The sequence below is a fragment of the Ictalurus furcatus genome, chromosome 8 (genome assembly GCF_023375685.1).
Source record: "Ictalurus furcatus strain D&B chromosome 8, Billie_1.0, whole genome shotgun sequence".
In the NCBI taxonomy this organism is placed as follows: Eukaryota; Metazoa; Chordata; class Actinopteri; order Siluriformes; family Ictaluridae; genus Ictalurus; species Ictalurus furcatus.
In genome coordinates, this window is record NC_071262.1 from 25,916,739 (window position 1) to 25,944,624 (window position 27,886).

Consider the following 27,886-nt stretch of genomic DNA (forward strand, 5'->3'; position numbering starts at 1 on the left):
CGGTGAACGCGTGACGGAGAAGCGCTGTTGTGTCCGGAGTCGAAAAATGCCCATGGCCGTATAAAGTCATTTTTAATTTCATGCTGTTATCGCATTGCTTCGTATTACACGGCCATTCGAATGTGTAAATGATGGCAGAAGGTTCACTCGTGGCAACTGATATTTCATTTAATTCCATGGACATTCAAAATAATGCAGGAATATATATATATATATGATCATAATAGTGTGTCTTTTTCAGTGTACTAAAATCTGCATTCATACGAACACTGTTTTAAACGTTATTGGGGGGGGGGGTACTCTTTTTGGAATGGAACATGGAACATGGAACATCAGAACATGGTCAACATAACTTTTGTGATGTAATGTTATGTAATGCATCGGGGACAGTGATCTTTTATTTATTCATTTATTCCATTACTTTCATAATACTTGGGTTAAGTTGGTGATGACATTTTATATGAAGTCATTTGGAACTGTAACTGAATGCATTTTTAAAGTAAGCCTCCCACCCCTGGTCATGAATACTAATCCTGATGTACTGTATAATATAATATAATATAATATATATAATATAATAACCTTGGATATACTGCAGAGGGTGAAACCTGTGCCAACCAACCCCACTCTCCCCTACTCATATTTCCGTGGTGAGAGCCAGGCAGGTAACTGTACTGTAAGCTCACCTGGACAAACTGAACTGCTGCAGGTTTCAGGGTTCACGAGCTTACCTTGAGGGAACGGGTTCGGCTGGACCACGTGCAGGAAGGCGCGCATCATGTTGAACAGCAGGCCGATTGGGCCGGGCTCGTAATACGCGACGGTTTCATAAACTCCTCCAGGTACCGAGCCGAAATCTAACGGTGCCGCGGCGGATGGAGAAGCTCCGAGAGCCGAGCCGCTGCACGAGCATGAGCACGAGCAGCCGAGGAGCAGCAGCAGCGCCATGGCCGGTGTGCGCATCATGACAGCACGCGCAGGACGGATCAGGACAGGTGCGCTTGCACCAAATATTACTGATACACGAGGTGAGAAACCACCGAGCGCGCGAGGGTTCGAACACAAGAACGCACGCGATGCGACGGGGGCGCAAACAAACAAACAAAACAAAACAAACACGCGAGCGTCACGTCGTCGTTTCCGTCCAGAGGATCATGATGACGGCGGTGTCCGCTTTGAGCGGTTTCCTCCGCTCTGTTCTGTTCTGTTCTCTCCTCTCCTCTCCGTGATTTTTCTCTCACAGAGGAATAAACACTGCGTATCAGACGCAGAAGGAAAGCTGCTCCCTCTGGCGGCAGAGACCCGAGCTGGACCGTGCACATTGCATTCCCTTCTATACTCCCTGCCCTGGATATAAATATTCACTCCCTGAACCTTTTCCACACGTTGTCTTGTTAAACCCTGGACCGGAAATGGACTTAAAGGTGCATTGTGTAGCATTTGTGGGGAAAAATAGGTCTCTAACACTTAAATGGGTGGAGTTGAATAAGATTTGAATGTAGTTTTTGTTTTGTTTTGTTTTGTGTGAACCCGCCCCTCATTCCCATGCGCCCATGTACAGTGTAGACTGGGGTCCGAAAGTCTCAGACCCCAATCAGAAATGTTAAAAATCCCACACAAAAAAAGTGAGGACTGTAGGACATGTTGACTAATTAATATTCAAGATACAAGAATGTATGCACAACCCCAATTCCAAAAAAGTTGGGACGTCGTGTAAAACGTCAATAAAAGCAGAATGCGGTGATTTGCGATTCTCATAAGCCCGTATGTTATTCACAGTAGAACACAGAAAACATATAAAAATGTTTATCTGATTAAATGTACCATTTTAAGGAAAAAAAAATAGTCATTTTTAATTTGACATTTACTTTTCAACGCTTACTTTTCCAGCCTTTGGTCCCCCCCCGAAACCCCAACTTTTTTGAGATGTTTTTCAAATATATATATTTTTTAAATGGTACAATATACTCAGTTTAAACATTTGATATGTTTTCTATGTTCTATCGTGAATAACATACGGGCTTATGAGATTTGCAAATCGTTGCATTCTGTTTTGATTTAGATTTCACACAGCGTCCCAACTTTTTTGGAACTGGGGTTGTAATATTGACGAAGGGTACGTTGGCTTAGTGGTTAGCACGTTCGCCTCGCACCTCTGGGATTGGGGGGTTCGAATCCTGTCTCTGCCCTGCGTGCACAGAGCTTGCATGCTCTCCCTGTGCTTCGGGGATTTCCTCTGGGTATTCCGGTTTACTCCGCCAGGCCAAAGACTTGCCTTGCTTCCAAACTGTGTGCGTGATTGTGCCCTGTGATCCAGGGTGTCCCCTGCCTTGTGCCCCGAGTTCCCTGGGATAGGCTCCAGGCTCCTCCGCAATCCTGTGTAGGATAAGAGGTATGGAAAATGAATGGATGTGATATTCACCACGTTATCTCCTTTATAGAATAAGTCGGACACGGCGACGGATCTGATCTAGTGCATGGATCATCGAATCCATATTCGGCAATTCAGTTTTGAAATAGGAACAGATTTCTTTTTGCAGCTTTTTTCTCCAGCTTCAGGTTGAATGGGTTTGTTGTACATCGGCAGCACACATCTTCATGGACGTGTGGAGTGAAAGAGTCTGAAAAGGTCAAGGACTCGCTCTGTTGTAAAAGCTCTAAAACATGACCACTGTGTGAAATGGCATCGTGGACAAAGAGAGAGAAGAAGGGGCAGGGCGGGACACAGAGGGAGGTGAAACAGAGAGGCAGTGAGGGTTCTCTTTAAGGCGATTAAGCCTTTAAACCCCAGCAAAGCGCAGGGATGGCTGGAGCTGGATTAAACATATAACCAGTCTGAAGGTCACGGGCATTCAGCAACACACTACTCACATGTTCTGGGCATTAAAGGTGCAGTCAGTGATTTTGGTAGCAGTTAGCTGAAGCTAGCTAGTTTCAAATGTGAAAAAGAAAAGAAAAAACAAAACACCTGTTTGGTTTAATCTCCAAAACCAGAGTCTGATCATGACTTCCGCGTGCGGAAAAATGAACTTAATCAACGTCCTAATTCGTAATCTCTCCGTGATGTCATTTCAAAATGGTGGCATTTGTAGTAAAATGGGCTAGCAAAAACAAACAAACAAACAAACAAACAAACAAAACAAAACAAAAAAGACGTGTTTTAAACAAACTTTTCAGATAGTAATTGGCTAACCAAACCACAAATGACTTTTTTTTTTTTCCAAATAGCACACAGAAGCCAAAGAAAATGATCACAATTTACACCGATCATCCTGTTCAAAAGTTTACACCCCCCCCTGGCTCTTAATGTATCGTGTTATCTTCTCGAGCATCAGTGAACGTTTGCACCTTGTGTAATAGTCGTGTATGAGACGAGTCCCTCAGTCGTCCTCGGTGTGAAAAGATGGATCGCGACATCATATAGTCGCTGTTAAAAGGAAAGCAGTCAGATATGTAGAAGATGCTGGAAAAGTGAAGAATGTGCAGGACCTGGAGGATTTTTCTGAAGATCAGTGGGCGGTTTAACCGCTCAGGACGAACCAGGGACTCGTGAAGAACTCTCACAAAAAACATAAACACATCCAGGTAACGACACACGGGATTAAGAATCGAGCGTGTGTAAACTTTTAAACTGGTTCATTTGTGTAAATTCGGTTATTATCGTGTCTTGTGGACTATATGTGTGTAAACATCTGTTATGTGAAATATCTTATTCAGGGCACGACTAAATAAAACAACAAAATACCACTTTTATGATCCGTCTTATTTATTTATTAATTCATTTAAAATCTTTAAGACTCTGCACGGCGTATGTAAACGTATGACCTCGACTGTATAAACCATCATCGTAGCGCATAAAGTTGAAATCTTCTCACACGTAAACAGTAATAATTGAGAAAACACTCAATCTAATGACATTACAAAGCAACTTTATTAACCGTTCCAAAAACACACACATGAAATCAGACACGCGTCCCTGCACTGCTGGTGTAACGGTGTGTTAAAAAGAAACATTATCTTAGTAGGAAAACACTGAACGAGCACACCCGAACACAACCCTCGGCTCATGACGACGCTAATAAAATCAAATCAGCTTTAATACTCTTAGGAATGTTTTGCATGAGCCAGACTTGCGTAGTGTGCTGAAATGACCAAAAAAAACCAAACAACAAACAAACAAACAAACAAACAAACAAAAAAGAACGTTTCCTCCCTGAAATGAATCGTGTTACACGTACAAAACGCTCAGAATAAATTACTAGGACTAGATCTGAGGACTATGTTAATTCTTCATTAGAGTCACATTTTATTGCCAAACGGAACGATTAGCTGAAGTGAACTGAAATCAAACCTCACTACGAACGAGGCGGTGTTAGAAATGTTCGACATGTTCCCCGAGTGAGCGATGTAAACAGGAGAGCGAATGACCTGCACATGTTAAAGCAGACAGTAAAAGTGCCTGAGACACTGTGGTAAATCAGTGCCACGTTCTTCTCGGCTGGTTTCGCTGCGCTCGTGGGAGATTCGGAGACCAGATCAAATATCTGGGGGCTTTAAAGGAAAACTCCACCCTGAAACACGTTAAATATGATGATGATGATGATGATGTAATATTTGTGGTGTGTTTAGTGATTCGTTGCAACATTGCTAGTGCAGTTGCAATGGCGGTCAATAATAGGAGGAGAGTTTTTTTTTAAACAATCAGGGATAGGAGATGTTAGCGGAGATGCTAATGACGATGTTAACAGAGATGTTAGCGGAGATGTTAATGACGATGTTAGCGGAGATGCTAATGACGATGTTAGCGGAGATGCTAATAGAGATGTTAATGGAGATGTTAGCGGAGATGTTAGTGGTGATGTTAGCGGCGATGTTAATGATGTTAGCGGAGATGTTAATAGAAATGTTAGCGGAGATGCTAATGGAGATGTTAGCGGAGATGTTAATGGAGATGTTAGCGGAGATGCTAATGGAAATGTTAGCGGAGATGCTAATGGAAATGTTAGCGGAGATGTTAGCGGAAATGTTAGCGGAGATGTTAGCGGAGATGTTAATGACGATGTTAGTGGAGATGTTAAGGGAAATGTTAGCGGAGATGCTAATGACGATGTTAGCGGAGATGTTAGCAGAGATGTTAATGACGATGTTAGTGGAGATGTTAAGGGAAATGTTAGCGGAGATGCTAATGACGATGTTAGCGGAGATGTTAGCGCAACCATTGGACCCAAAAGTCTCCTAAATGCATCACGGCCGAGTTACGCCAGAGACTTGGGTCGGATTGTTAGCGATCTACAAGATGACGAGTGTGATGGCGTGAAAGTTGAAGCTTTGGAAGCTCAGTGTACAGATGTGGAGGTGTGTGATGACACGGGTATGCTGCTTTACTCAAGCGCCGCCGCGTCGCTCTCTCTCGGCAGGAGATGATTTCCCATATGCGCCCGTATCAGCAGCTAGTCAAACGGCATTGTGGGTAATGTAAGAAACTGTCAACCAAAGTGAAAAGATTGAATTTCATTACAAAATGAATCCTGAATGCTGCTGAAGGTCACGTTCATTATATCGACTATAGGATATGCAAGTCATTCATTTCTTCTTTAAGAACATGTAAGCATGGGTCGTTTGATCCTGGCGGATTTTCTAGAACCAAAATCGTTGGCGAATTAAAGGTAAACGATACGCTACGATAATTGTCGGAATAAAATCGGAATTTCATCAATAGATGAATATAAGAGTAGAAATGAACGTGTTAAACGATGATGAGTAAAGTACGCTCAGTATGAGCTTCAAGCCTTTTCTACTCGGACTTCAACCTCGGGAAAAACTCCGAGGTACCAGCCATGTGACCAGCAACAAGCCGGAATCACATGGATTAAATCAGGCACTATCACTATCTAGAACATCTACTAATGGCCTGTACTAAACCCGGCCTAATGCGTTCTCTTGAGATGATGCTTTATTAATTACTACATCGATATATTTAATAAACAAGCAACACAGCGTATTTACGGGTTCAAGGCGAAAATGTTTTTCTAGTCAGTTAAAATAAGTTATTGTAATTATTTTCATGGTTTCATATATATATATAAATTCCACTGTAAGATTTCTATATTATTTTATTTTTAAAAATCTGCGTATCTTGTAGTTATAGTTACGTTTGTACGGCGGAATCCGATCGTCTGATCAGAAACCGTCTATATTCTCCTTCTAACGCGATACCGTTTCCATAGTGACGGCTAATTCCCAGGGACCTGTACGGTGGCTGCTCCACGTAATCTAAACCTTTCGACGATCTAGCGGAGGAAAACCTCTAATTATTATCGCGGCGACGTTTTCTCTAAGGAGACGTTTATTTAACGGTTTTTGGAAGGAGTCTCTAGTGTCAGAGCTTTGTTAGAAGAGTCAGCAGTAAAGCTGTACCTTTAAATTTTCCGCCACTTCAGATTATTATTATTTTTTATTTGTCTTCAAGAAAGACAAGAGGAGAGGGGGGGAAAAAAAAAGGAGGGTTCGGTACTGTAAGTATAATTTATAGCTGCTTTAACGTAAGTGATAATAGGAACTCATTTCGCAGCTGCTCCACAACATAATGTAGCTTTAAACGGATAAAAACGACAGTGTTGGCAAACTGCTGTGGTATAAGTGGAATCAAAGCTTCAGGGCTCGCCGTTACAGGAAACATCTTAAAATATTATGCAAATGTGGTGTTATTTTATGGGTTTCTATCATCTGTAAAGCAATAAAAGTATACTGTACCGTTTTATTTTTAAATATGAAACACGGTTTTCGTCTTGGACCCCTATATAATCAACGCTGGGTTGCCTGTTTATTCGATTTTGATCTCTGAGATCATTATACCTAATCACATTTAAAAACTTTCTGTCCTTCTGAAATGTCTGACGTTTGTCTGAAATTTCTCGCATTGTGGCAGAAGGTTCAGGAAAGCGCAGATCCACTGCACTCTCTATTCAAGTCTAAAACAAGGAGAGGACGCTGGACAGCAGATTCCACGTCACTGGAATGTTCATCTCGCCGTGTATCTCCTGTGTGTCTCGTCCGGCCCTCCACCCCCTCCCGGGGACACGCCGGGCGCGGCGTTTCGGTCTCGTCTCTGAGCTGAAGCTGCGGCGGTTAAAGTATGCGGTTGCCACACAGCGTGAAGCGATCGATCTCCAGCAGGTCTTTCTTCTGTGTTCTGTGTTTGAGCTCGGTGCCGTGAGGAGTCTCGCTGCTGTCCTCCTCTGCTTTAGAGGGACTCTCTGGAGCAGGCTCGCTGGTTTCCATGGTGACAGGGTTTGGAGCTGGGGGGAGGAGCTCTGATGAGCGCGGGGCAGGCTGCTTGGTGATGGAGGTGATGGAGGGAGAGGGATTCTGGGATTTTGGCTTATCTGGGAATAGGTATAGAAAGTGAGAGCGAGAGAGAGAGAGAAAGAGAGAGAGAGTGAGGGAGAGAGAGAGAGACAGAAAATATACACGACATCAGCTTCAGAAGCAAAATTCGGATATGTTAAGCATGTGTCATGGTGTGGAAATGGACTGTAACCGTGGCATGTAACGTAACTCAGCTGAGCGTTACCTGTCGGAGACGGGGATTTGGCATGGCTGGGTGTTCTTGGAGTCGTTTTCGGCGCTGGAGTTTGAGGTTTATCAAACAGCTTCCCCTCCATCTTGGCCTCTTTAACATAGTGGCAGGATTTTCCCAGCAGAACTATACTGTTCAACACTTTGAGTGTGATCATTCTGCAAAAAAAAAAAAAAACCCAAAAAACACCCAGACAAAACACTGTCAAACGAACACTACTGCGCACTTTAAACCAGCTTTCTCTTTCACGTGTACCGAGCAGCAAGTTACCCTAGGTAGAAGAGCAGCAGACTGACAGACGCGAGCGCTCCCTGGATCTTCACCGAGCTCATCACCACTCGGATCACCTGAGAGAGACCGAGAGATAACGATACTGTAGAGATCACACCTTTGGACACGAGCCTAGACTGCGTTACGATTCATAGTTTGATCCTGGTCTACGAAAAAAAACAACAACACGACTGCACGATTGCTAGATTAGTTAGCTCTAGTTAGCTCAAGCTAATGGTTCAATAAAGTTCTCTAGCCATAAAACTTAACCATCTTGGTCTGTATACGATGATGAAATATTTATGTCAGTCTAATTGTATTTACAATTAAAATGTGCATTCTGTCCTCTTCCTCATACAGCAGCTAACACACCCACACACACACAAAATAGTGTCTCTAGTTTCACTTTGATTCACAGGGGAGAGAGTAACGCCATTTCTCCCCACACATAGGGTGTGTTTCACTCAGCTCCCGAGCTCCCTGGGTCGTGAACCAGTATATCGAGAGCACGGGTTCGGGTACTGGTAACGTCACCACGGACATCCATCGACGACGGGCAGGACCGATATCTTTCTGACATTACATGTCATATAAATGTGTTAGCTTAATCACACACGTTTCTGTCGCGGCACTTCAAGACGGATCGTATGGGACCTACAAACGAACGTCAAATAAAGTTAAAAATCGCTAACGGATGTAACAATTTGAGAGCCACAACAACGATAAACACGCTGCTTAGATTTGTACACGAAGTCGGCTGAGAGTTCATCCACTGTTTATTTATTTATCTCGAGCTGAGAAGTTTCAGAAAATATGATGTCATTTCCAGATGCTCAATGGTTTTTGTGGTGCATCGTGGGATTTTTTTTTTTCTAGGGAGCGAACTTTCCGTGCATTGGTAGGATTTTGCGATTGAGACAATCTTAAAATGGCCGACTCCCTGATCAGCGCCCTGACTACTGGAACTAGGGAGCTGGTTGAGCTGGTTTTGCTCTATTTGACTCTAAATGTGAAATGCAGCGTCTCACCAGAACAGCTAGAGGTAGAGGGATGAAGCCCATTCTCCTGGCCACCGAGTCACTGTAGTCTGTGTACGCCTGTCCAGACCAAACCACAAAGCGTGAGAAACAACGGCATTTACCAGCACAATTAACACCAAAATGCTCTGGCATCAGTGCGACCAAACACTCACATACTGCTGCCGGCTGCTGACGAGCTCAAAGGCCAAGCTGGCTTTGTATTCACTGTACACCTACACACACACACACACACACACACACACACACACACACACACACACATACCAGGGAAGATAAAAAATAAACTGATCGAATCTGTAGTGCTAGAGGCTGTAGATGCCCCATATGGTGTATGGAGTTGCACATTCTACACGTCTACCCAGTTAAACTTTCCGTACGTCTGCAGTGATGTCGTTGAATTTGGTGATGAACGCGTGCTTTACGACGTCCACGGCCACCTCGGAGGCCACCACCATGAAGACGTCTGGAAGCAGCACCCACAGGTGATCTGAAACAACAAAAATAAATAAATAAATAAATAATACACCATTGATGTCAATAGGTGTGGCTTCAAAATCCAAAAGTCATGAAGAATTATTTACAAAATGTTGCACTGATTATTTCTGAATGAAATAAAATAAAATAAATAGGTACGCACAAACTGTTTACTCTGTAAGGAATACAACAGTGGTTATAGGTAAATAATCAGCGACACGGCGGTGTGATGGTGTTCACGCCCTGTTTTTATATATAATATATATAGTAAAAAATTTGACAACTATTACATTTCTTTATTAATTAAAGAATGCCACCATATTTTTTTTATTCGTTTATAGTTACATTTAATATTGCGGAATAGAGCTCGACCGATTGATCGGTACAGATCATCGGAACGAGAGCGGCCTCTAGAGGCGAAATAAAAACTTTCACTGACTAATTTTGTTGTGTTATTGGAAGCGTCTCTATTTCTATTTTATTTGTCATTCGGAGTGTTACTTTTGGGCTCGGTTTGGATGCATATCTTTTATTTACCTTTGTATTTATTAACAGTTCATATATATTAATATTTATTTCATTTAAAAGAAGTACAGTACATTTTCATGCTACAGTCTGTGCTGTTTATTTCTGTAATAAAAGAAGTTCAGCAATATTTGATTAGGTTTTCATTCAGTATCGATGGTAAAAACTTATCGGCCCAACTTAGTTATCAATATCGGTAAATTCCACTATCGGTCGACGCTTATTGTGGAACATACGCAAACAAAACAAACAAACAAAAAAAGTTACTTCCTGTTATCGATTATGTCGCAGCATTCATTCACCATGCTCTCTTTTTTTCTCCATCTCAAAGTTGCTAAGACATTACATTAAGAGGAAATGTCAGCGATGTGAATCAGCCGTTATAAAGAAGCTTAGAACGGGTGCTTTAACATGGTCATACAGTTATATGAAAATACAGTAATGCATGCCATGTGTGCGTGTGTGTGTGTGTGTGTGTGTGTGTGTGTGAGAGAGAGATGTGGCATGAAGTGTAAGACGAGTATATATTTTTGTAACAGCTTGGTGTGGAGTGTTATTCCACTTCCACCAATCACCAATCTGACCAATCAGGTTTGAGCATTCCTACAGTTACTTCAGTATCTCCTCTAACACACACTGCACGCACACACACACACAAACACACACACACACACACACAGGTTATCCAGATACAAAGCGCGTCTTGTAAGTTGCGGCCTGGTTTAAAGAAGTTGAAACACTAAGCGAACGCGGACAGCGTTCTGCATGTCTACATTTACATCCGGGGCTAGATTTAGGTCTGAAAGACTACAGTGTGAGGGTGGTAGAGTCCAGACCTGAGTTCCAGGAGAACTGCTCCATGTTCCTCAGACACACAATCAGCAGCAGGATGCAGTTAGTGAAGCGTTCCTTAATGTCTGCAGGTCAGAGAGCAGCAACAAGCCGTCATCAGCATCCTCTCACACTACGGCTGGCAAAAGTCTTTCAGAAATTCCATTCGGATCGAAAAACAACTGTGATTCAAATCATTTCCGTGAACATGTATGTGATATTACAAACAATCTGTGTACCGTCGATTTTTATTGATTTAACCACAGTAATGATTTGGTGATTCTGATATTTCGCCCCATTTCAAGCTCTCGAACATCTTCGTATTCACTGTGTGCGCTCACGACATACAGTGTAGAACAACTGCACGGAAGAACTGTACGCTATATACCTGAGAGCACTCCGTGTCAGATTCATCATAATCACTCAGAATCGACACAACTGAATGGACACGGGTCACTACGCACACTACCGGCCAAAAGTTTGTGGACGCCCGACTGATCATGTTTCTCATGATGTTAAAAAGCTTTTGATCTGAAGGCGTGTGATTAAACGGGTGAAATCGGTGTCGTAGACAAAAATATAATCGCGCCGACGTATTCGTTTCTTTCATTAGAAAACTAACGTTTTATTTACAAAACAATATATCTATTTGAACGGGTGAAAAATCATCTCAGGGAAATTCCTCAAGAAATCGGGTGAGAAAACGCCAAGAAAACATTTCTGGAAATTTCTAGGCGAAAAGCGTGTCTACTTTGAAGATGCTAGAATACTAAATTATTTGGATTTATTATCACTACATAATTCCCGTAGTTCCATTTGTGTTACTCCAGAGTCTTGATGACTTTATTATTATTCTAAAATGTGGAAAAATAATAAAAATAAAGAATGAGTGTGTCTAAACTTTTGACCGGTCGTGTGTATATAATGCATTAATTCCAACTGCTCGCTTGTTAGTTCAAGGAGATAAAAGATGAGTTTCTTTACAAAACATTTTCTACCGTGCCTCTTTTTAAATTTAAAAAAATTTTTTTTAAACCAAACGAAAATGCGATATACTTTTGAGGTCATAAGTTTACATATCCCTTGCAGAATCTGCAATATTTTTTAAAAAATAATAAAAATATTAATAAAAATTAATATTTATTTAAAAAATAAATAAGGATCATAAAATTGCTTTGGGTTTTTTAATTTAGTGTCATCCCGAATGAGCTATATGATGTCGAGATCCATCTTTCCACGCCGAGGACGACTGAGGGACTCGTACACGACTATTACAAAAGGTGCAAACGTTCACTGGTGCTCAAGAAGGCAACACGATACATTAAGAGCCAGTGGGGAGGGGGGGGGCGTGTGGGGGCGGGGTGTAAACTTTTAAACAGGATGATCGTAAATGTAAATTGTGATTGCTTTGTTTAAATATCTTTTCTTTTTTTTTCCATTTAGTACCACCCTTCAGAAGCTACATGAGATTTTGACATGTTTCCCAGAAGACAAGAAACAATATCAAAAAAAAAAAAAAAAAAAGTGAAGGAGACCCATAGACCCGTGTAGAATATTGGCCCCTGCCCGTATAAATGTTTCCCCCCCCCCTTTAGATATAAAATATTATGTAAATTCAAACAGTATTTGGACAGTGAAACTGTTCAATAACAGGGTTCACATAGACAAACAACAAATGAGAATAATGGAGGTTTAGCGTGCACGTTTATCAGGAGAACCGTTCTGAATGAGGCACTCCAGGGTTTGGTACAGGACAGCCGGGAAAATAGAGAAAAGTACTGTCCTCGGGGACACGGGGCGAAGAGGGAAATTGAGGCGGGAGGCAGAGAATAGGAGCTGATTACAGCACATCTGTCATTCAGACACGGTGCTGAAAAGCTTCAAACGGGCCGCCGGGAGCTGGACGAGAGAGCCATTCAGACCCGTGCACAGCCTGTCAGCACCAGTCGACGCCTGCAAGCTCCGATTAGCATTTCAAAAGCGCGGTATCGCTGCTTTAAAGTGTCTGATATTAAACACGTTAACACAGGGGTTGCTTCTGGGAGCTCTGGTTTCCTCCGCCAGTCCAAAGACGTGTGTCGTAGGTTGATTGGCGTTTCTAAATTGTCTGTAGTGTGCGAGTGTGTACAATTGTGCCCCGCGATGGATCGGTACCCCGTCCAGGGTGTCCCCTACATTGTGCCCCGAGAGCCTTGGGATGAGCTCCAGGCTCCCTTCGACTCTATATGCGGTACAGAAAATGGATAAATGGATGGATGGATGGATGGATGTCGCATAAAGAATGGTGGATTTAACTGACTTACCGCTGTTAGACATCTGAAAGAGGTTATTTTTCTCAAACTTTTTAAAGACGCTTCCTTTGATCTCCACAAACTGTGAGAAACGAGAGAATAGAATAAAAGAGAGAAAATAAACACACACCGCATCACTGGAACACATTGTACATGTGCATTTAAAAAAACAAGCCAACTAATAAAAGTTCTCATATTGGTGCCACTTTATTCGGATAGTCCATCTATAGACCTCATTGAAATAGCACGAAGGACAAGTCTGTCGATCAATCATTCTCAACCCTGATTGGTTGGTTCATTTTCTATTAACAGCAGCCCTGACACTTGTTCCAGCTGCAAGGCAGATCAAGGGTTTATATGAAACGCCCGAATTCTAATACATCATCAATACGTTAAGGTGTTATAACATAGTGCGTCTGAATTCTCGAATCTGATTGGTCAGAAGGTCTGCGTTCTTTTTGTATGACAGCACGGGTAGCTCTGGCTCGAACGTAAACCGAGAGGTTAATATCGATGCACTCGTCCTAATATGTCGTTGTTTCTATAGTAACAGCTCGTTCGCAGGGACCTGGGTGGCGGACGCTCCACGTAATCCAAGACTAATAATAAACGTTTTGTTGTTTAACGTTGTAAAAAGTAAACGACTGTTGACGTGGTGACGTTTTTGTTAGGAGACGATTATTTAGCGTTTACGGAAGGAGCTTCGGTTGTAAAGGGTCTGTAACGGTCACGGTGCTTTGTGAAGTTTATCAGCACAGGGAAGGCTTCAGGACGAAAGAGTTTATGCTTTCTGGTTTCTCTGTAAAATGACAAGCTTTGTTTTTTGAGCGCGAGATAGCGAGGCATGGGGGGCGGGGGGAGATACAATCGAGTGAGGGTGAGAGAGAGTCAGAGTCAATAAAGCATCCTTTTGACTTTGACTTGAGAGAGACAGAGAGAGAGAGAGATCCAATCAAGTGAGTGAGCGAGAGAGAGTCTAAGTCAATAAAGCCACCTTTTGACTTTGAATAGAGAGAGAGAGTGAGAGAGAGATGCAATCAAGAGAGCAAGAAAGAGAGAGAGTCAAAGTCAATAGAGCAACCTTTTGACTTTGACTTGAGTGAGAGATAGACAGAGAGAGAGAGAGAGAGGGAGGGAGGGAGAGAGAGAGAGAGGGAGAGAGGGAGAGATGCAATCAAGTGAGCAAGAAAGAGAGAAAGTCAAAGTCAATAAAGCAAACTTTGGACTTTGACTTGAGAGAGAGAGAGAGAGAGAGAGAGAGAGAGAGAGATCCAATCAAGTGAGCAAGAAAGAGAGAAAGTCAAAGTCAATAAAGCAAACTTTTGACTTTGACTTGCATGAGAGATAGATAGAGAGAGAGAGAGAGAGGGAGAGAGAGAGGGAGAGAGAGAGAAAGTCAAAGTCAATAAAGCAACCTTTGGACTTTGACTTGAGAGAGAGAGAGAGAGAGAGAGAGAGAGATCCAATCAAGTGAGCGAGAGAGAGAGAAAGTCAAAGTCAATAAAGCAACCTTTGGACTTTGACTTGAGAGAGAGAGAGAGAGAGAGAGAGAGAGAGAGAGATCCAATCAAGTGAGCGAGAGAGAGAGAAAGTCAAAGTCAATAAAGCAACCTTTGGACTTTGACTTGAGAGAGAGAGAGAGAGAGAGAGAGAGAGAGAGAGAGAGAGATCCAATCAAGTGAGCGAGAGAGAGAGAAAGTCAAAGTCAATAAAGCAACCTTTGGACTTTGACTTGAGAGAGAGAGAGAGAGAGAGAGAGAGAGAGAGAGAGAGAGATCCAATCAAGTGAGCGAGAGAGAGAGAAAGTCAAAGTCAATAAAGCAACCTTTGGACTTTGACTTGAGAGAGAGAGAGAGAGAGAGAGAGAGAGAGAGAGAGAGAGAGAGAGAGATCCAATCAAGTGAGCGAGAGAGAGAGAAAGTCAAAGTCAATAAAGCAACCTTTGGACTTTGACTTGAGAGAGAGAGAGAGAGAGAGAGAGAGAGAGAGAGAGAGATCCAATCAAGTGAGCGAGAGAGAGAGAAAGTCAAAGTCAATAAAGCAACCTTTGGACTAGGGATGCACCGATACCACTTTTTTTCAGACCAAGTACAAGTACTTACATTTGGGTACTTGCCGATACCAAGTACCGATATGAGTACTTCACACCTTTCGGAATGCCCCACGTCTGAAGCATGTCATCAAACGCACCTGCTATGGCTTGGCCAGTGTGCAAACCCCTAAACTGCGGTGCTTGTAAAACGACTCTCTGGGGAGTGAAATCCTCATCAATCCACTGTGCTGTTCAACTTATAAGAGACATTGGGCTGACACTGCTAATCCAAATATCAGTGGTGAAGCTGAAGGCCGAAATGTCAAAAAAAAAAGTCATGCAGCTTTGGTAATACAGCATCTGTAATGTGGTGACGGCTGGGAATCTCATACTTCGGCTCAAGTACACCAAGAAGACGACGAAATCCTGGATTATCTACAACTGACAACGGTTGGTCATCAAGAGCAATGAACTGGGTAAGAGCTTCAGTTATTGTTACTGCCCGTGGCTTGTCTCTGGTGCAAGGTTGGTTGTTGCTGTTCCCCGCTGCTAGCATTAGCAAACTCTTTGCACTCGGCGTTATGTTTGTTCTTTAGATGTTTAATCAAATTGCTTGTGTTAAATGAGCTATTTTTTACCCCTCCTCTTGACAGTTTAGCAGAGCACAGTTTGCATTCTGCTCTCCTTTCATCATCATCACTTATCTTAAAATATCTCCAAATCGCTGACATTGCTCCTCTTCCGACTACCTGCTCAACTGACGAGAGGTTAGGCTATGTCACGTTGTCATAAAGTGGTATCGGTGCGGTTGTATCGGGGTAGTTTTACAAGTACGAGTACGAGTACATGAGCACGGTATCGGGCCAACACCCGAGTACTGGTATCGGTGCATCCCTACTTTGGACTTTATCTTGAGTGAGAGATAGACAGAAAGAGAGAGAGAGAGAAAGTCAAATTCAATAAAGCAACGTTTTGACTTTGACTTGAAAGAGAGATAGAGAGATAGATAGAGAGAGAGAGAGAGAGAGAGAGAGAGAGATAGGCATTAAATTGAACTATAAACAGTTAAACTGCACAACATGCCATTCATTAATGAATGAAACATTGTCATTATTGGCAAATTGCATAAACTATTGAAATGTTGTAGAGAATCAGATAATCGGCCGGTTGATGAGTCACATGACAGGCTATTCATAGGTCTGTAGATGTTTTGTTGACTTTAAAGTCTCCATTGTGGACTGTCCAAATAAAGTGTGTACGTGTGTGTGGGTTCTCACGTTGTTGGACATCATGATGGTGAGCAGAGACTTGTTGTGCGAGTTGAAGGCCACGTTTAACGTGGAGGCCTGGACCATGATGAGGATGGCGTGCAGGACTGGGACACATTCATGTTCAGGAAAACTAATAACACAGCACACACGGTTCTGGATAAAACCCTTACACACAGCTGAGCCCTTTCTATATTCACAACAAACACTGTTACACACGAGAAGGATACAGACGTAGAAGACGGCCATGATGAAATGCGGAATGAGTCCGATGTGAGATCTCTTCCTGGACTTCGGCTCGGTGGCGGTCCAGTACAGAGCGTCCAGAATGTCCTGGCCGAAGGAGGAGAAGAGACGGTCTGCCACCTGAGGGAATAAAACATTTTTATAAATGTTGGGGGGTCGGGACACTTCGGCTTCTAGAGAGCATTTGATTGGACAGAAAATCGATGCGAAGCTGAAGTGCAGAATGACGTCATCGAAGTTCCTGATCCGTTTTGGTGGTAGAGAGAAAGTGTACATTTTGAACGCGTATATCTTCTAAATGCGACATTGTAGACATTGTTTTGGAACAACACTTATAGCTTATGGAGAACCTTAACGTGGACATATTCGTCCTGAAAGCTAGAGAAGTTCAAGTTAAGGCCCACTTATACTGCCATATGAACAGACTTCTGACACCATCAGAGCGTCTGAATGGGGTGGAGTGCGGGAGTTAGAGGAAAATCGCTGAACTGTCTCAAAGTCCCACCCACCTCTGCTCCGATTGGCCGGGAGAAATGCGCGATTGAATAGGGGGCGGAAACTGTCGAGAGGTGGAAGTGTTTTCATCGCGTTTTATCGACTTGAGTAGTGGAGACAAATACGAGTGTAGAAAACGCCAGTTCTTGCGTCGCAATTCGCCTACTTTCACTACGCACTAAAAGAATGCAGTCTTTTTGTGACTTTTGAACGTGTAGCAAAAGAGTACGCGAGTACTGGGATGTACGAACACGGAACACGTAACGGAAGAGAACGTTGTCGCTTAGTTACGCACGCCGTCACCGTGAACAAACATTAAACGCGCCTGTCTTCTTCCGTTAACGTTGGTTATGTCTGTGATCTGACGGCAGAAGCTGGCGTCTACCCTGAACCCGCTTTAATGCAGTTTATGCTCTTAGGCGATCTACAGACACGCTTACCGACAGCTCCGGAAATAATGGCGCCCTTATTAAAGTAGAAGTCTAATCCTATAATACTTGATGAGATTGGCGAATACGGAGCAAGGACGACTCCTCGGGAATCTCAGAACCTCTTCAGCTCGCCGTATCAGAAAGCTCGATTCCAGACTCACTGAACCGTTTTGGTGTGGATCTGGACGTGTGCCTTGATGGAAGATCTACCGCCCAGAAGAACTACAACCCAGTTGTAACTTCCTGGCAGAGGCAGCCTGATTTACATTTAAAAGTGCCCTGGTACTTCATGATGCCATAGATGGAGGGAAAAACAGCCCAAGAAAAGATAGATAGATAGACAGATCCAACACCATACACCAGCAGTGTGGATTAGGAACCATCGTTGTTTTCACACTAAACCCACTTCTGTTGCTGAGAAAGCTAAACTTTATTTTTAAAACGTCATTTAACCACCGAAACCAATTTCAGTCCGTGTTTGGTTTGGTGATCTCCACGTTTCTCTCTTAGGCTTGTAGGTAGATTTGGACACTTGGTGACCTCGAAATTGTTTCCATCTTGTGTAAATCTCCACGGAGACAAAAAAAAAAAAAAACAACCCACAAACACTGTGTCCTCTTGCAGGTAGATTCGTTACAGCTCTGCCCGCTCTCAATTATTAAACATCTCAATTATTGCCGACGTTTTGTTGTCTGATTTAGGGAAAAAAAAAAAAAAAAAGACATACGCAACACACTTTTGTCTCATTTCATTTGTGTACGTTTGAAATCTTCCTCATTTTTAAACCCTAGTGAAACATGTAGTCACTGATCGCTTAAGAAATCCTAAACATACAAGAGAACCGGTTCAAATTCCTTTTAAAAGCTTGTATTAAGTCAATTAACTACAAAGAGTTGTTTTTTTTAACCCAACTTTACTCAGGGTGCCAATAATTCTGAAGCTGACTGTTCATCACGTGCAGGTGCATTTGGACATTTTAACCAGTGTCTACCTCCAGCATGTTGTAGATGATGTAGAGTTTGATGACGGACTGTCCTCGGATTAGATGGTACATCATGGCGTAATCCACGTAATGCATCATGGAGCAGCACAGCACCATGATCAGCCCCTTCAGCAGGTCACACACCTGGGCTGGCTGCAGGAACCGAGAGCTGCTGAGCGCACCCACACACACACACACACACACACACACACACGTTATATACACTGTGTAGACACAACATTTATTCACAGCATTCATCACACTGTTACGCACACACGTGTGTATGTGTGTGTGTGTGTGTGTGTGTGTGTGTGTCTGTACGCGTGTGTGGTTGTATATAAATGACACATGGAACGTAGCGCAGAACGCATTCCTCACGCGGACGACATTTCCGATGCCTCTGGAGTGAACAGACAGACTGAGATACGGAAGAGAAAACAAAAGAGCTAGAAGGAGATGCGTATCCGTAGTTTCGCTCTGCTCAGAGATCATTCGTCAGAGCGGGAGTTTTGCTTCACTGCTATTCTGGGAGCGGAGATTACACGGCTGAGGGGGCGGTCGCAAACGGTGCGAACATCCGCTGATGCTCAAGAAGGCAACACGATGCATAAAGAAAAGGGGAAGGGGGTGTAAACTTTTGAACAGGATGATCGGCATAAACTGTTATTATTTTGTTTAAAGATCAATTTTTTCCCCCATTTCGTACTGTTCTTCAGAAGCTATTTACATTTTTCCCCAATAGACAAAATAATAATTTACATTTATCATCATCCTGTTCAAAAGTTTACACCCCCCTGGCGCTTAATGCATCGTGTTGCCTTCTCGAGCATCAGTGAACGTTTGCACCTTGTGTAATAGTCGTGTACGAGACGAGTCCCTCAGTCGTCCTCGGTGTGAAAAGACGGATCTCGACATCATATAGCCGCTGTTAAAAGGAAAGGAGTCAGATATGTAGAAGATGCTGGAAAAGTGAAGAATGTGCAGGACCTGGAGGATTTTTCTGAAGAACAGTGGGCGGTTTAACCGCTCAGGACGAACCAGGGACTCGTGAAGAACTCTCACAAAACATAAACACATCCAGGTAACGACACACGGGATTAAGAATCGAGCGTGTGTAACCTTTTGAACCGGTTCATTTGTGTAAACTCGGTTATTATCGTGTCTGGTGGATTATATGTAAACATCTGTTATGTGAAATAGTTTATTCATGTCAGCACTAAATAAACAACTAAATGTGATTTTTATAATCCGTCTTATTATTATTATTTTTTCAAATCATCGACATTTTGCCGATTCTGTACGGCGTATGTAAACTTATGACCACAACTATAAATCTGCACACTATATATATTATACTAAATAAAGCGCTCACCATTGGATTTACTACTATCTGACATAAAACTGACATAAAAACACCCCGAATATCATTACGTTGCCCTTAAGGACAGGATTCAGGTTAGAGATGCGCTTCTGAAAATCACGTGTGTTTACATACTGCTGTCGGTGATGTGCGTCTGGGGCGTACAAGGTGCATGCAGCGTGCAGCTCGACACGGAGATACACACAAAGGCGAAAAACAAGACTTGAAGCGGAAGTAGTGCTTGTAAGAGCTGCACACTGCTTCAGGAAAAAACAACCGACCACACCTCCGTCTCCGAAGAGCACGGTTCCTGCAGGTGCGGCGAAAATGAGGAAGCGTGAGGTTTCAGTTCTGAGAGCGCTCTTGTTTACAGCGCGGCGTCAACACAGTGTCGAGGCAGAGCTTGCAGAACATTCTGACTTTGTCATTAACGAGTTTGATGGGTTTTGGATGGTTAATGGATGGACGGATGGATGGACGGATGGATTCATGGTTTAACATGGCAAGCCTACCTGCTCCTTCTGCAGTACGGGCACACGTGTGCCCTGAGAAAGAATATGGCGAGGAAACAAAAAGACGACATATTAGAGCTCACAAGCACAAGATTACAAATTGAAAAATCAAATCATTCATTTTGGAGATATATGAAAGCATGCTTTGAAAGTCAATTATTTATTATGACTTATTATGAATTATTTAAAGGCCGCAGTTTGTTAAAGAGTGCGGCGCATGCGAGTGGAAATATTACAGCCGTAATGAGTGTTTTTGAGGAAGAAGTGAAGCCTCTCGGTCTGTCTGTCTCTGTCTGTCTCTGTCTGTGTCTGTGTGTGTGTGTGTGTGTGTGTGTGTGTGTGTGTGTGTGTATACCCAAGCCCACAGCAGGGGATGGTCAGCAGTCTCAGGAAGGCGAGCAGGGTTCGGAGGGGCAGTAAGGTGAACACGTAGAGGAACGCGTCGAGGCACAGGAAGCAGCCGAACATCATGAGCTGCGTGACAGAGAAGAACAGAAATCTCACTTTGATAGTTACAACACAGTCAAGTGGACAGAATTATTTGTAAATATCCATCTAATCAGCTTTCGGTAAGCGGAAAGCCGAGTACGTATGCGCCAATAATCAGTTACAGGAAATTGTGACAATCAAATCACATACTTATTAGAGATCGACTGATATTTCCCCTCAATATTTAAGCATTTTTCCATAATCGGTTATCGGCTTTTTAGTATCGGATCCATCGATACCCGGCGCCATCTTGTGGCCGTTTTGAGAATTGCGTCTCTAACAGAAGTAAAACAATACATAAATAAATAACTATCGGTTATCGGGCACATAAACATGCAAATAATCGGAATCCGTTATAAAAAAAATCTATATTGGTTGATCTCTAATACTTAGGCACTATTCTACGCCGTTTTGTAGTATAAATAGTGCGAGTAGTGGGTTCACAATGAAAATTCCAACAAGTAGTAGTGCACTGCAAGTACCCGGATGATGCACCGAAAAAAAAACCAAGTGTGAATGTTGGACACTTCGTGCGCTCTTCGGTTGCTTACGTAGCAGAGACGTTAGAGGCTACCAGGGCCGCTAACAATGGATGAGAAAACGTTTTCAAGATGGCCGACGACAAGCCGGTGAATAAGACTAGCGTTAGGTTTCCGAGCACACTGGAGCTTTCACTAGCTAATACATTTATTTATAACATCTGCACCACAAACCTCACCTCTCAGCACAGCATACACACTCCCTCCATTCACCTGGGGAATAACACAGGCACTGTATTTATGAGCTGTGCATAGAAACGTTTCAATTTGAACGTATGTGAGTGTATCGGTGGTGGTGGTGTGGGGGGTGATGGAGTCGGGGGGGTTGGGGGCGGGGCAATAAAACCAAAACAAGCTCCTTAGATTCGTACACAATTTTAAATACAGCTCAGAAATGATTATGAAAATCTAAGGATTATATTAATACTGAGGTTCGAGCTGGTTATTAGTGAGTTTGTGGCTCTACTGCTCCATCTAGTGGTAGTAAATGCTCATTACTTTCACAACACGATGGATTCGAAAGTGTTTTTTTTTGTTGTTGTTTTTTTAAAACAGTTGTGATGAATAGTGTTGTTTTTAATTACCTGACCCCTTAGAATAAGAGTCTGATATGGATTGTAGAAACACACGACACTTACGTTTACACAAACCTACATTTCAATGAAACAGTCGTTATATCCTTCGTCCTATAACGTTCCCCCTACAGACTCCAAAACTCTTTCGCGTGTCCTGCGATACAGATTATAATGCTCTGTACAGCATGTAATGAAGATCATTTACTTATAACGTCACATCCTGACGTGTCCTAATCCATTGGCGGAGGACTTGGAAAACTGGAGACTCCTTCCAAGAATGTTAAATAAACGTCTCCGTACGGTAAACGTATCAAACGTGTCCACGATTTACACGTGGGTTTTTCATCCGTTTAATATTGAGTTTGGATTATATGGAGTGTCCTCCGTACGCATTTCCGTGGAGGAGCCGTTACTACAGAAACATTACCGTACACATGAATATAAACCTTTGATATGAATTACTGGTGAGAGTACATTAAAGCTGCTGTTAATCAAGATTAATCAACACCTTCGGACCAATCAGATTTGAGAATTCAACAGCACTTTGATATAAAGTTATTTCATCTGCGTAATTTGACAAACTTGAATGGAAAACGAATGAATATATTAGACGTTCAGATGCTTTATCTTATCTTCTGTGAACTGTGCTCTTGATTACACGTTGCAGTAAACACACACACACACACACACACACACACACACACACACAGAAATGTCATCGGGTAACGTAGTGTGTGTGTTTTTCTGTTCACTTTTAGCTCTTTAGATTTAGATCGAGTTTACTGAGTCAGCCTCAAAACTATTGGCACCCCTATTAAAGATCTTTGTGGTTAAATCTAACACTGAAATATTAGAAATAATTTATCTTACTTTTAATTAAAATACTTTTAATCGTTCCAAGTAAATAAAATAAAAATAAAAAAAACCCTTATAAAAATATTTTCAGAATTATTGGAACACCTACATTCACGATTTTTTGCAGAACATTTTTTGAAGTGAAATCCCAGTGGAAATGTAGCCACAGAAAAATTTCACCGTTCGAAATGATTAGGTAAGTTTATGGCTGGGCGATATACAGTGAGGGAAAAAAGTATTTGATCCCCTGCTGATTTTGTACGTTTGCCCACTGACAAAGAAATGATCAGTCTATAATTTTAATGGTAGTTGTATTTGAACAGTGAGAGACAGAATAACAACAAAAAAATCCAGAAAAACGCATGTCAAAAATTTTATAAATTAATTTGCATTTTAATGAGGGAAAAAAGTATTTGACCCCCTCTCAATCAGAAAGATTTCTGGCTCCCAGGTGTCTTTTATACAGGTAACGAGCTGAGATTAGGAGCACACTCTTAAAGGGAGTGCTCCTAATATCAGTTTGTTACCTGTATAAAAGACACCTGTCCACAGAAGCAATCAATCAGTCCTATTCCAAACTCTCCACCATGGCCAAGACCAAAGAGCTCTCCAAGGATGTCAGGGACAAGATTGTAGACCTACACAAGTCTGGAATGGGCTACAAGACCATTGCCAAGCAGCTTGGTGAGAAGGGGACAACAGTTGGTGCGATTATTCGCAAATGGAAGAAGCACAAAAGAACTGTCAATCTCCCTCGGCCTGGGGCTCCATGCAAGATCTCACCTCGTGGAGTTGCATTGATCATGAGAACAGTGAGGAATCAGCCCAGAACTACACGGGAGGATCTTGTCAATGATCTCAAGGCAGCTGGGACCATAGTCACCAAGAAAACAATTGGTAACACACTACGCCGTGAAGGACTGAAATCCTGCAGCGCGCGCAAGGTCCGCTGCTCAAGAAAACACATATACATCCCTGTCTGAAGTTTGCCAATGAACATCTGAATGATTCTGAGGACAACTGGGTGAAAGCGTTGAGGTCAGATGAGACCAAAATGGAGCTCTTTGGCATCAACTCAACTCGCCGTGTTTGGAGGAGGAGGAATGCTGCCTATGACCCCTGGAACACCATCCCCACCGTCAAACATGGAGGTGGAAACATTATGCTTTGGGGTTTTTTTCTGCTAAGGGGACAGGACAACTTCACCGCATCAAAAGGACGATGGACGGGGCCATGTACCGTCAAATCTTGGGTGAAAACCTCCTTCCCTCAGACAGGGCATTGAAAATGGGTCGTGGATGGACATTCCAGCATGACAATGACCCAAAACACATGGCCAAGGCAACAAAGGAGTGGCTCAAGAAGAAGCACATTAAGGTCCTGGAGTGGCCTAGGCAGTCTCCAGACCTTAATCCCATAGAAAATCTGTGGAGAGAGCTGAAGGTTCGAGTTGCCAAACGTCAGCCTCGAAACCTTAATGATTTGGAGAAGATCTGCAAAGAGGAGTGGGACAAAATCCCTCCTGAGATGTGTGCAAACCTGGTGGCCAACTACAAGAAACGTCTGACCTCTGTGATTGCCAACAAGGGTTTTTAAACCAAGTACTAAGTCATGTTTTGCAGAGGGGTCAAATACTTATTTCCCTCATTAAAATGCAAATCAATTTATAACATTTTTGATGTGCGTTTTTCTGGATTTTTTTGTTGTTATTCTGTCTCTCACTGTTCAAATAAATCTACCATTAAAGTTATAGAATGATCATTTCTTTGTCAGTGGGTAAACATACAAAATCAGCAGGGGATCAAATACTTTTTTCCCTCACTGTATCGATATCGTGATAAATGATTACGAAGATACACTTTTCTGAGATATCGTTGGTATGGTGATGTATTTAAAAGAAAAAGTTTTTAATAAAGACAAATTAAATGGCACAGAATGGATGCTGCTGTTTTTACTTTTTTATTTTAAAACTTCTTTGTCTTTGTAGGCATTAAAGAAAAGTATTGTCAAACTCGGATTAATGTTTTTTTTTTATTTTACTACTGTTTTGTGGACAGTTTGTCAGCTAAATTATATATCATGATACGCATTGTGTATCATAGAAATGTCCTCAAGTATCGTGATATGATATTTTTGTCATATTGCCCAGCCTTAACTCATATATATTTATATGTGTGTGTGTGTGTATATATATATATATAACTGCATCATAGAGCTGCACTGCATTCTGGGACTTTGAGTCCAACCTTTCCTTTCTCAACTACTTCAACTTTTGGATTTCTCATCAATAGGACACTGAACGCTATCCATCCATCTTCTATACCGCTTAATCCTTTTCAGGGTCACGGGGAAACCTGGAGTCTATCCCAGGGAGCATGGGGCACAAGGCGGGGTACACCCTGGACAGGGTGCCAATCCATCGCAGGGCACAATCACATACACACTCACACACCCATTCATACACTACGGACACTTTGGACATGCCAATCAGCCTACCATGCATGTCTTTGGACTGGGGGTGGAAACCGGAGTAACCGGAGGAAACCCCGACAGCACGGGGAGAACATGCAAACTCCACACACACAGGGCCACGGTGGGAATCAAACCCCGGAGGTGTGAGGTGAACGTGCTAACGTTTTTGCACTTTGTTGAACTTATCTCCTATTAAACTTCACTCCAACTACAACAGGAATGCCATCGTGTGACATCAGCACATCGCAAGCATTTTGTTTTTGTTTCATTTTTATTATTCCTACGTGTCGAGGTCTTTACCTGTAGATTGTGTGTGTTTATAACCGTAGCTACTTACCGAGTTGTGTAATCCTGTGCTGGAAAGATTACACGTCCATCCAGCACGAGAGGCTTGTGCAATCTTACACTAGGTCACATAATTATAAAACTTCTTACACATCATCACACTTCTGTCCCGAGTGAGAGAATTCAGATCTATCCTGAAACTAAAGTGCAGTCAAGTTCTTCGTCACAGTGAGTGAAAGAGTGCGGCCTGACTTCAAGATGTGTGTGAGGGAAAAGAAAAAAACAACAAAAAAAGGACAATGTGTGGCTTTGTGTGTGAGAGAGAAAATGGGACAGTGTGTGCGTGAGGCCCACCTTCTCCAGCTCTTTCGGGATCCTCATGCACGTGTAGACTCTCTCTCTGCGCTCCGTGTACTTGGCCTCGTTGTGCTCCAGGAAGTAACCTCTGGTTAACTCGGCACACATGAATCTCAGAATAGACGGCTCGTCTGCCTCGTCTTCGTCTGAGAGGAATACAAAGTTACGACACTCAGGACGTTTTTTTTTTTTGGAGACTCAAGGAGGTCAGGGTGAAGCTGAAGCATTAAACGAAGTGAAAACAGACCAACAAACTAAAAAAAAAGTCATATCAGAGTTAATCCTAAACATACTCCACCCTTAATGCCCTCCATATTAATCTTTAAAAGCAACGTGAGATTTTCAACAGCTTCCAAGATTTATTTCGGAATGAAATCCTGGGTTGACTTTAAACTTGAGATGAGTTTAAATGTCTAATTTTCACGCTGATGCGGCGGCGCTTTAATCCTTTATCCTGTCCTGCGTTCTCACCCCGTCATCTGTACGCTCTGCTCAAACAGATCAGCTTCCAAAGCTTCAACTTTCATCCCGATTACACCAGCGTAATAACCGCCGTCGCGCTTGTCATCCGGTAGATCGCTAACTATCCGAGCCGAGGCTCTGTCCTGACTCGGTGGTATATCTGCGGTGCATTCTGGGACTTTGAATAACGTTTGCACCGACATCTCCGCTACGTCTACGTCGGATGTCGCGTTAATGATGTTGAACGTTGCAAGAAAACGGGAGTCGGAAACGTGTTTTTTGTTTGTTTGTTTGTTTTTAGCAGCTAACAATGAAACAATGAAATGGGATAGAGTGATGGAAAGTTGGGGGCGGGGTCTAGGAAGTGACTGACAAGAGGCCCATCCAAACACAAACAAGCTTTCCGGACCGGTTTGCAGTTTTTCAAACAGGTTTTCTCAGTCAATTAATATAAGTGTGCTGAGGTCATGGCTTAAACCGTTATTTTGTGATAACTGTCTACATATTTCTCCACGTTATTCATACAAGTGAGGCATTTTAAAAAATGACTATCGCACCTTTAATGTCATAAACACTGCTGTGGTTGTTTTGACTCAGATACTTTTATTTAATTTTACCTGTGTCACTGAGGTGACCTATAGGCTGTAAATTACTCTAAGGTGTTTACGCTCATAGATAATGTTTATGAGAATTAAAAAGCTGTCTCCATAGCACGAAAGGTGCACGAGCTGTCAGATGCTGAAGCTCACCTGAGTGCTCGCGCCGCTCCTCTTTCCCACACTGTCCATCATAACACCCCAGAGTTTCCGCCATTTCTGTCTCAGGGTCGCTTTTACCAGTCCTTACCACCTTTCTCCAAGAGCGTGTCACCCGCTCCGAGCTGTCCTTCTTTGGATATATTTCCTCTGACAAACCTCCACAGAGCGAGTCCGCCATTTTTTATTTCACGCTTTTTTTATTGTATTTTTTTACCCTACCTGCATTCCGAGCACTTCCGCCTCGTTTTGCTGTTTACGTTGGTGAGAGATAGAGCCCTTGAGAGAGGGCGAAGCTTTGTCTAATCAGAGCGCAGAGGGCGCAGTGATGCTGACCAATCATAGCGCAGGAAGCGGGATATGTCGGAATACGGGTGGGTACTAAACTGCTACGTCATCAAGTCTCTATAAGGAGGCAAACAACCCAAACAGCGTTTAACTAATTTGAACCCGAGCAGCATTTTAAATAATTAAATGGCAAAAAATAAAGCAACTTAGTTTTAAGTTTGATGGTTTGTGTGTGTGTGTGTGTGTGTGAGATTGTCTGACCCAATATTTCTGTTTAATACTGTTATGATTGTATAATCATAGCCTGTTTAGTATATACCCATGCAAATCTGCTAGCTACACATGCAAAATGAAAATAAATAAACAAATAAATGTGTAATTTAAAAATATATATATATAAAATCCACCTAACAATTAAGAAACACTTTAAGCAAGAATTTTGATAAAACATTTTAAAAAAAACATTTTTGATT

At 42.4% G+C, this 27,886-nt stretch overlaps 2 protein-coding genes across 11 annotated transcripts in view; both read right to left on the reverse strand.

The window, feature by feature from the left end:
* The window catches only part of prom1a (prominin 1a), a 67,462-nt gene extending 66,136 nt beyond the window's left edge, over positions 1–1,326 (reverse strand). For 3 of the 9 annotated variants that reach the window (XM_053631771.1, XM_053631769.1, XM_053631776.1), the window contains exon 1: positions 732–1,321. In XM_053631771.1, the coding sequence (XP_053487746.1) occupies positions 732–966 (235 nt within the window). In that variant the 5' untranslated portion in view covers positions 967–1,321. Of the gene's footprint in view, positions 1–731 lie in introns of all 9 variants that reach the window. The other 6 variants (XM_053631774.1, XM_053631772.1, XM_053631775.1 and 3 more) reach the window with 4 other exon arrangements.
* Positions 1,327–5,910: 4,584 nt separating this feature from the next.
* Positions 5,911–27,334, reverse strand: tapt1a (transmembrane anterior posterior transformation 1a). Of its 2 annotated transcripts, none has more exons than XM_053631779.1 (14): positions 27,120–27,334; positions 25,906–26,054; positions 20,692–20,810; positions 18,474–18,633; positions 16,541–16,676; positions 16,320–16,417; positions 13,023–13,092; positions 10,725–10,805; positions 9,267–9,376; positions 9,042–9,101; positions 8,878–8,946; positions 7,850–7,926; positions 7,574–7,737; positions 5,911–7,385 (listed from the first exon to the last, which is right to left on the reverse strand). In XM_053631779.1, exons 1-14 carry the CDS (start codon positions 27,304–27,306, stop codon positions 7,129–7,131), a joined length of 1,737 nt encoding a protein of 578 aa, XP_053487754.1. In that variant the 5' UTR covers positions 27,307–27,334; the 3' UTR covers positions 5,911–7,128. The 2 variants fall into 2 exon arrangements, with proteins under 2 accessions (XP_053487754.1, XP_053487753.1); XM_053631778.1 differs by having other exon boundaries at positions 18,474–18,636.
* Positions 27,335–27,886: the final 552 nt, after the last annotated feature.

Excerpts from the sequence above, each read along its gene's own strand:
- tapt1a (XM_053631778.1), bottom strand. The coding sequence starts at position 27,306 with ATGGCGGACTCGCTCTGTGGAGGTTTGTCAGAGGAAATATATCCAAAG. Across the intron at positions 13,093-16,319 it reads CCATCATGATGTCCAACAAC|TTTGTGGAGATCAAAGGAAG; the intron begins GTGAGAACCCAC and ends CGTTTCTCACAG. Across the intron at positions 7,927-8,877 it reads CTCTACCTCTAGCTGTTCTG|GTGATCCGAGTGGTGATGAG; the intron begins GTGAGACGCTGC and ends GGTCTCTCTCAG.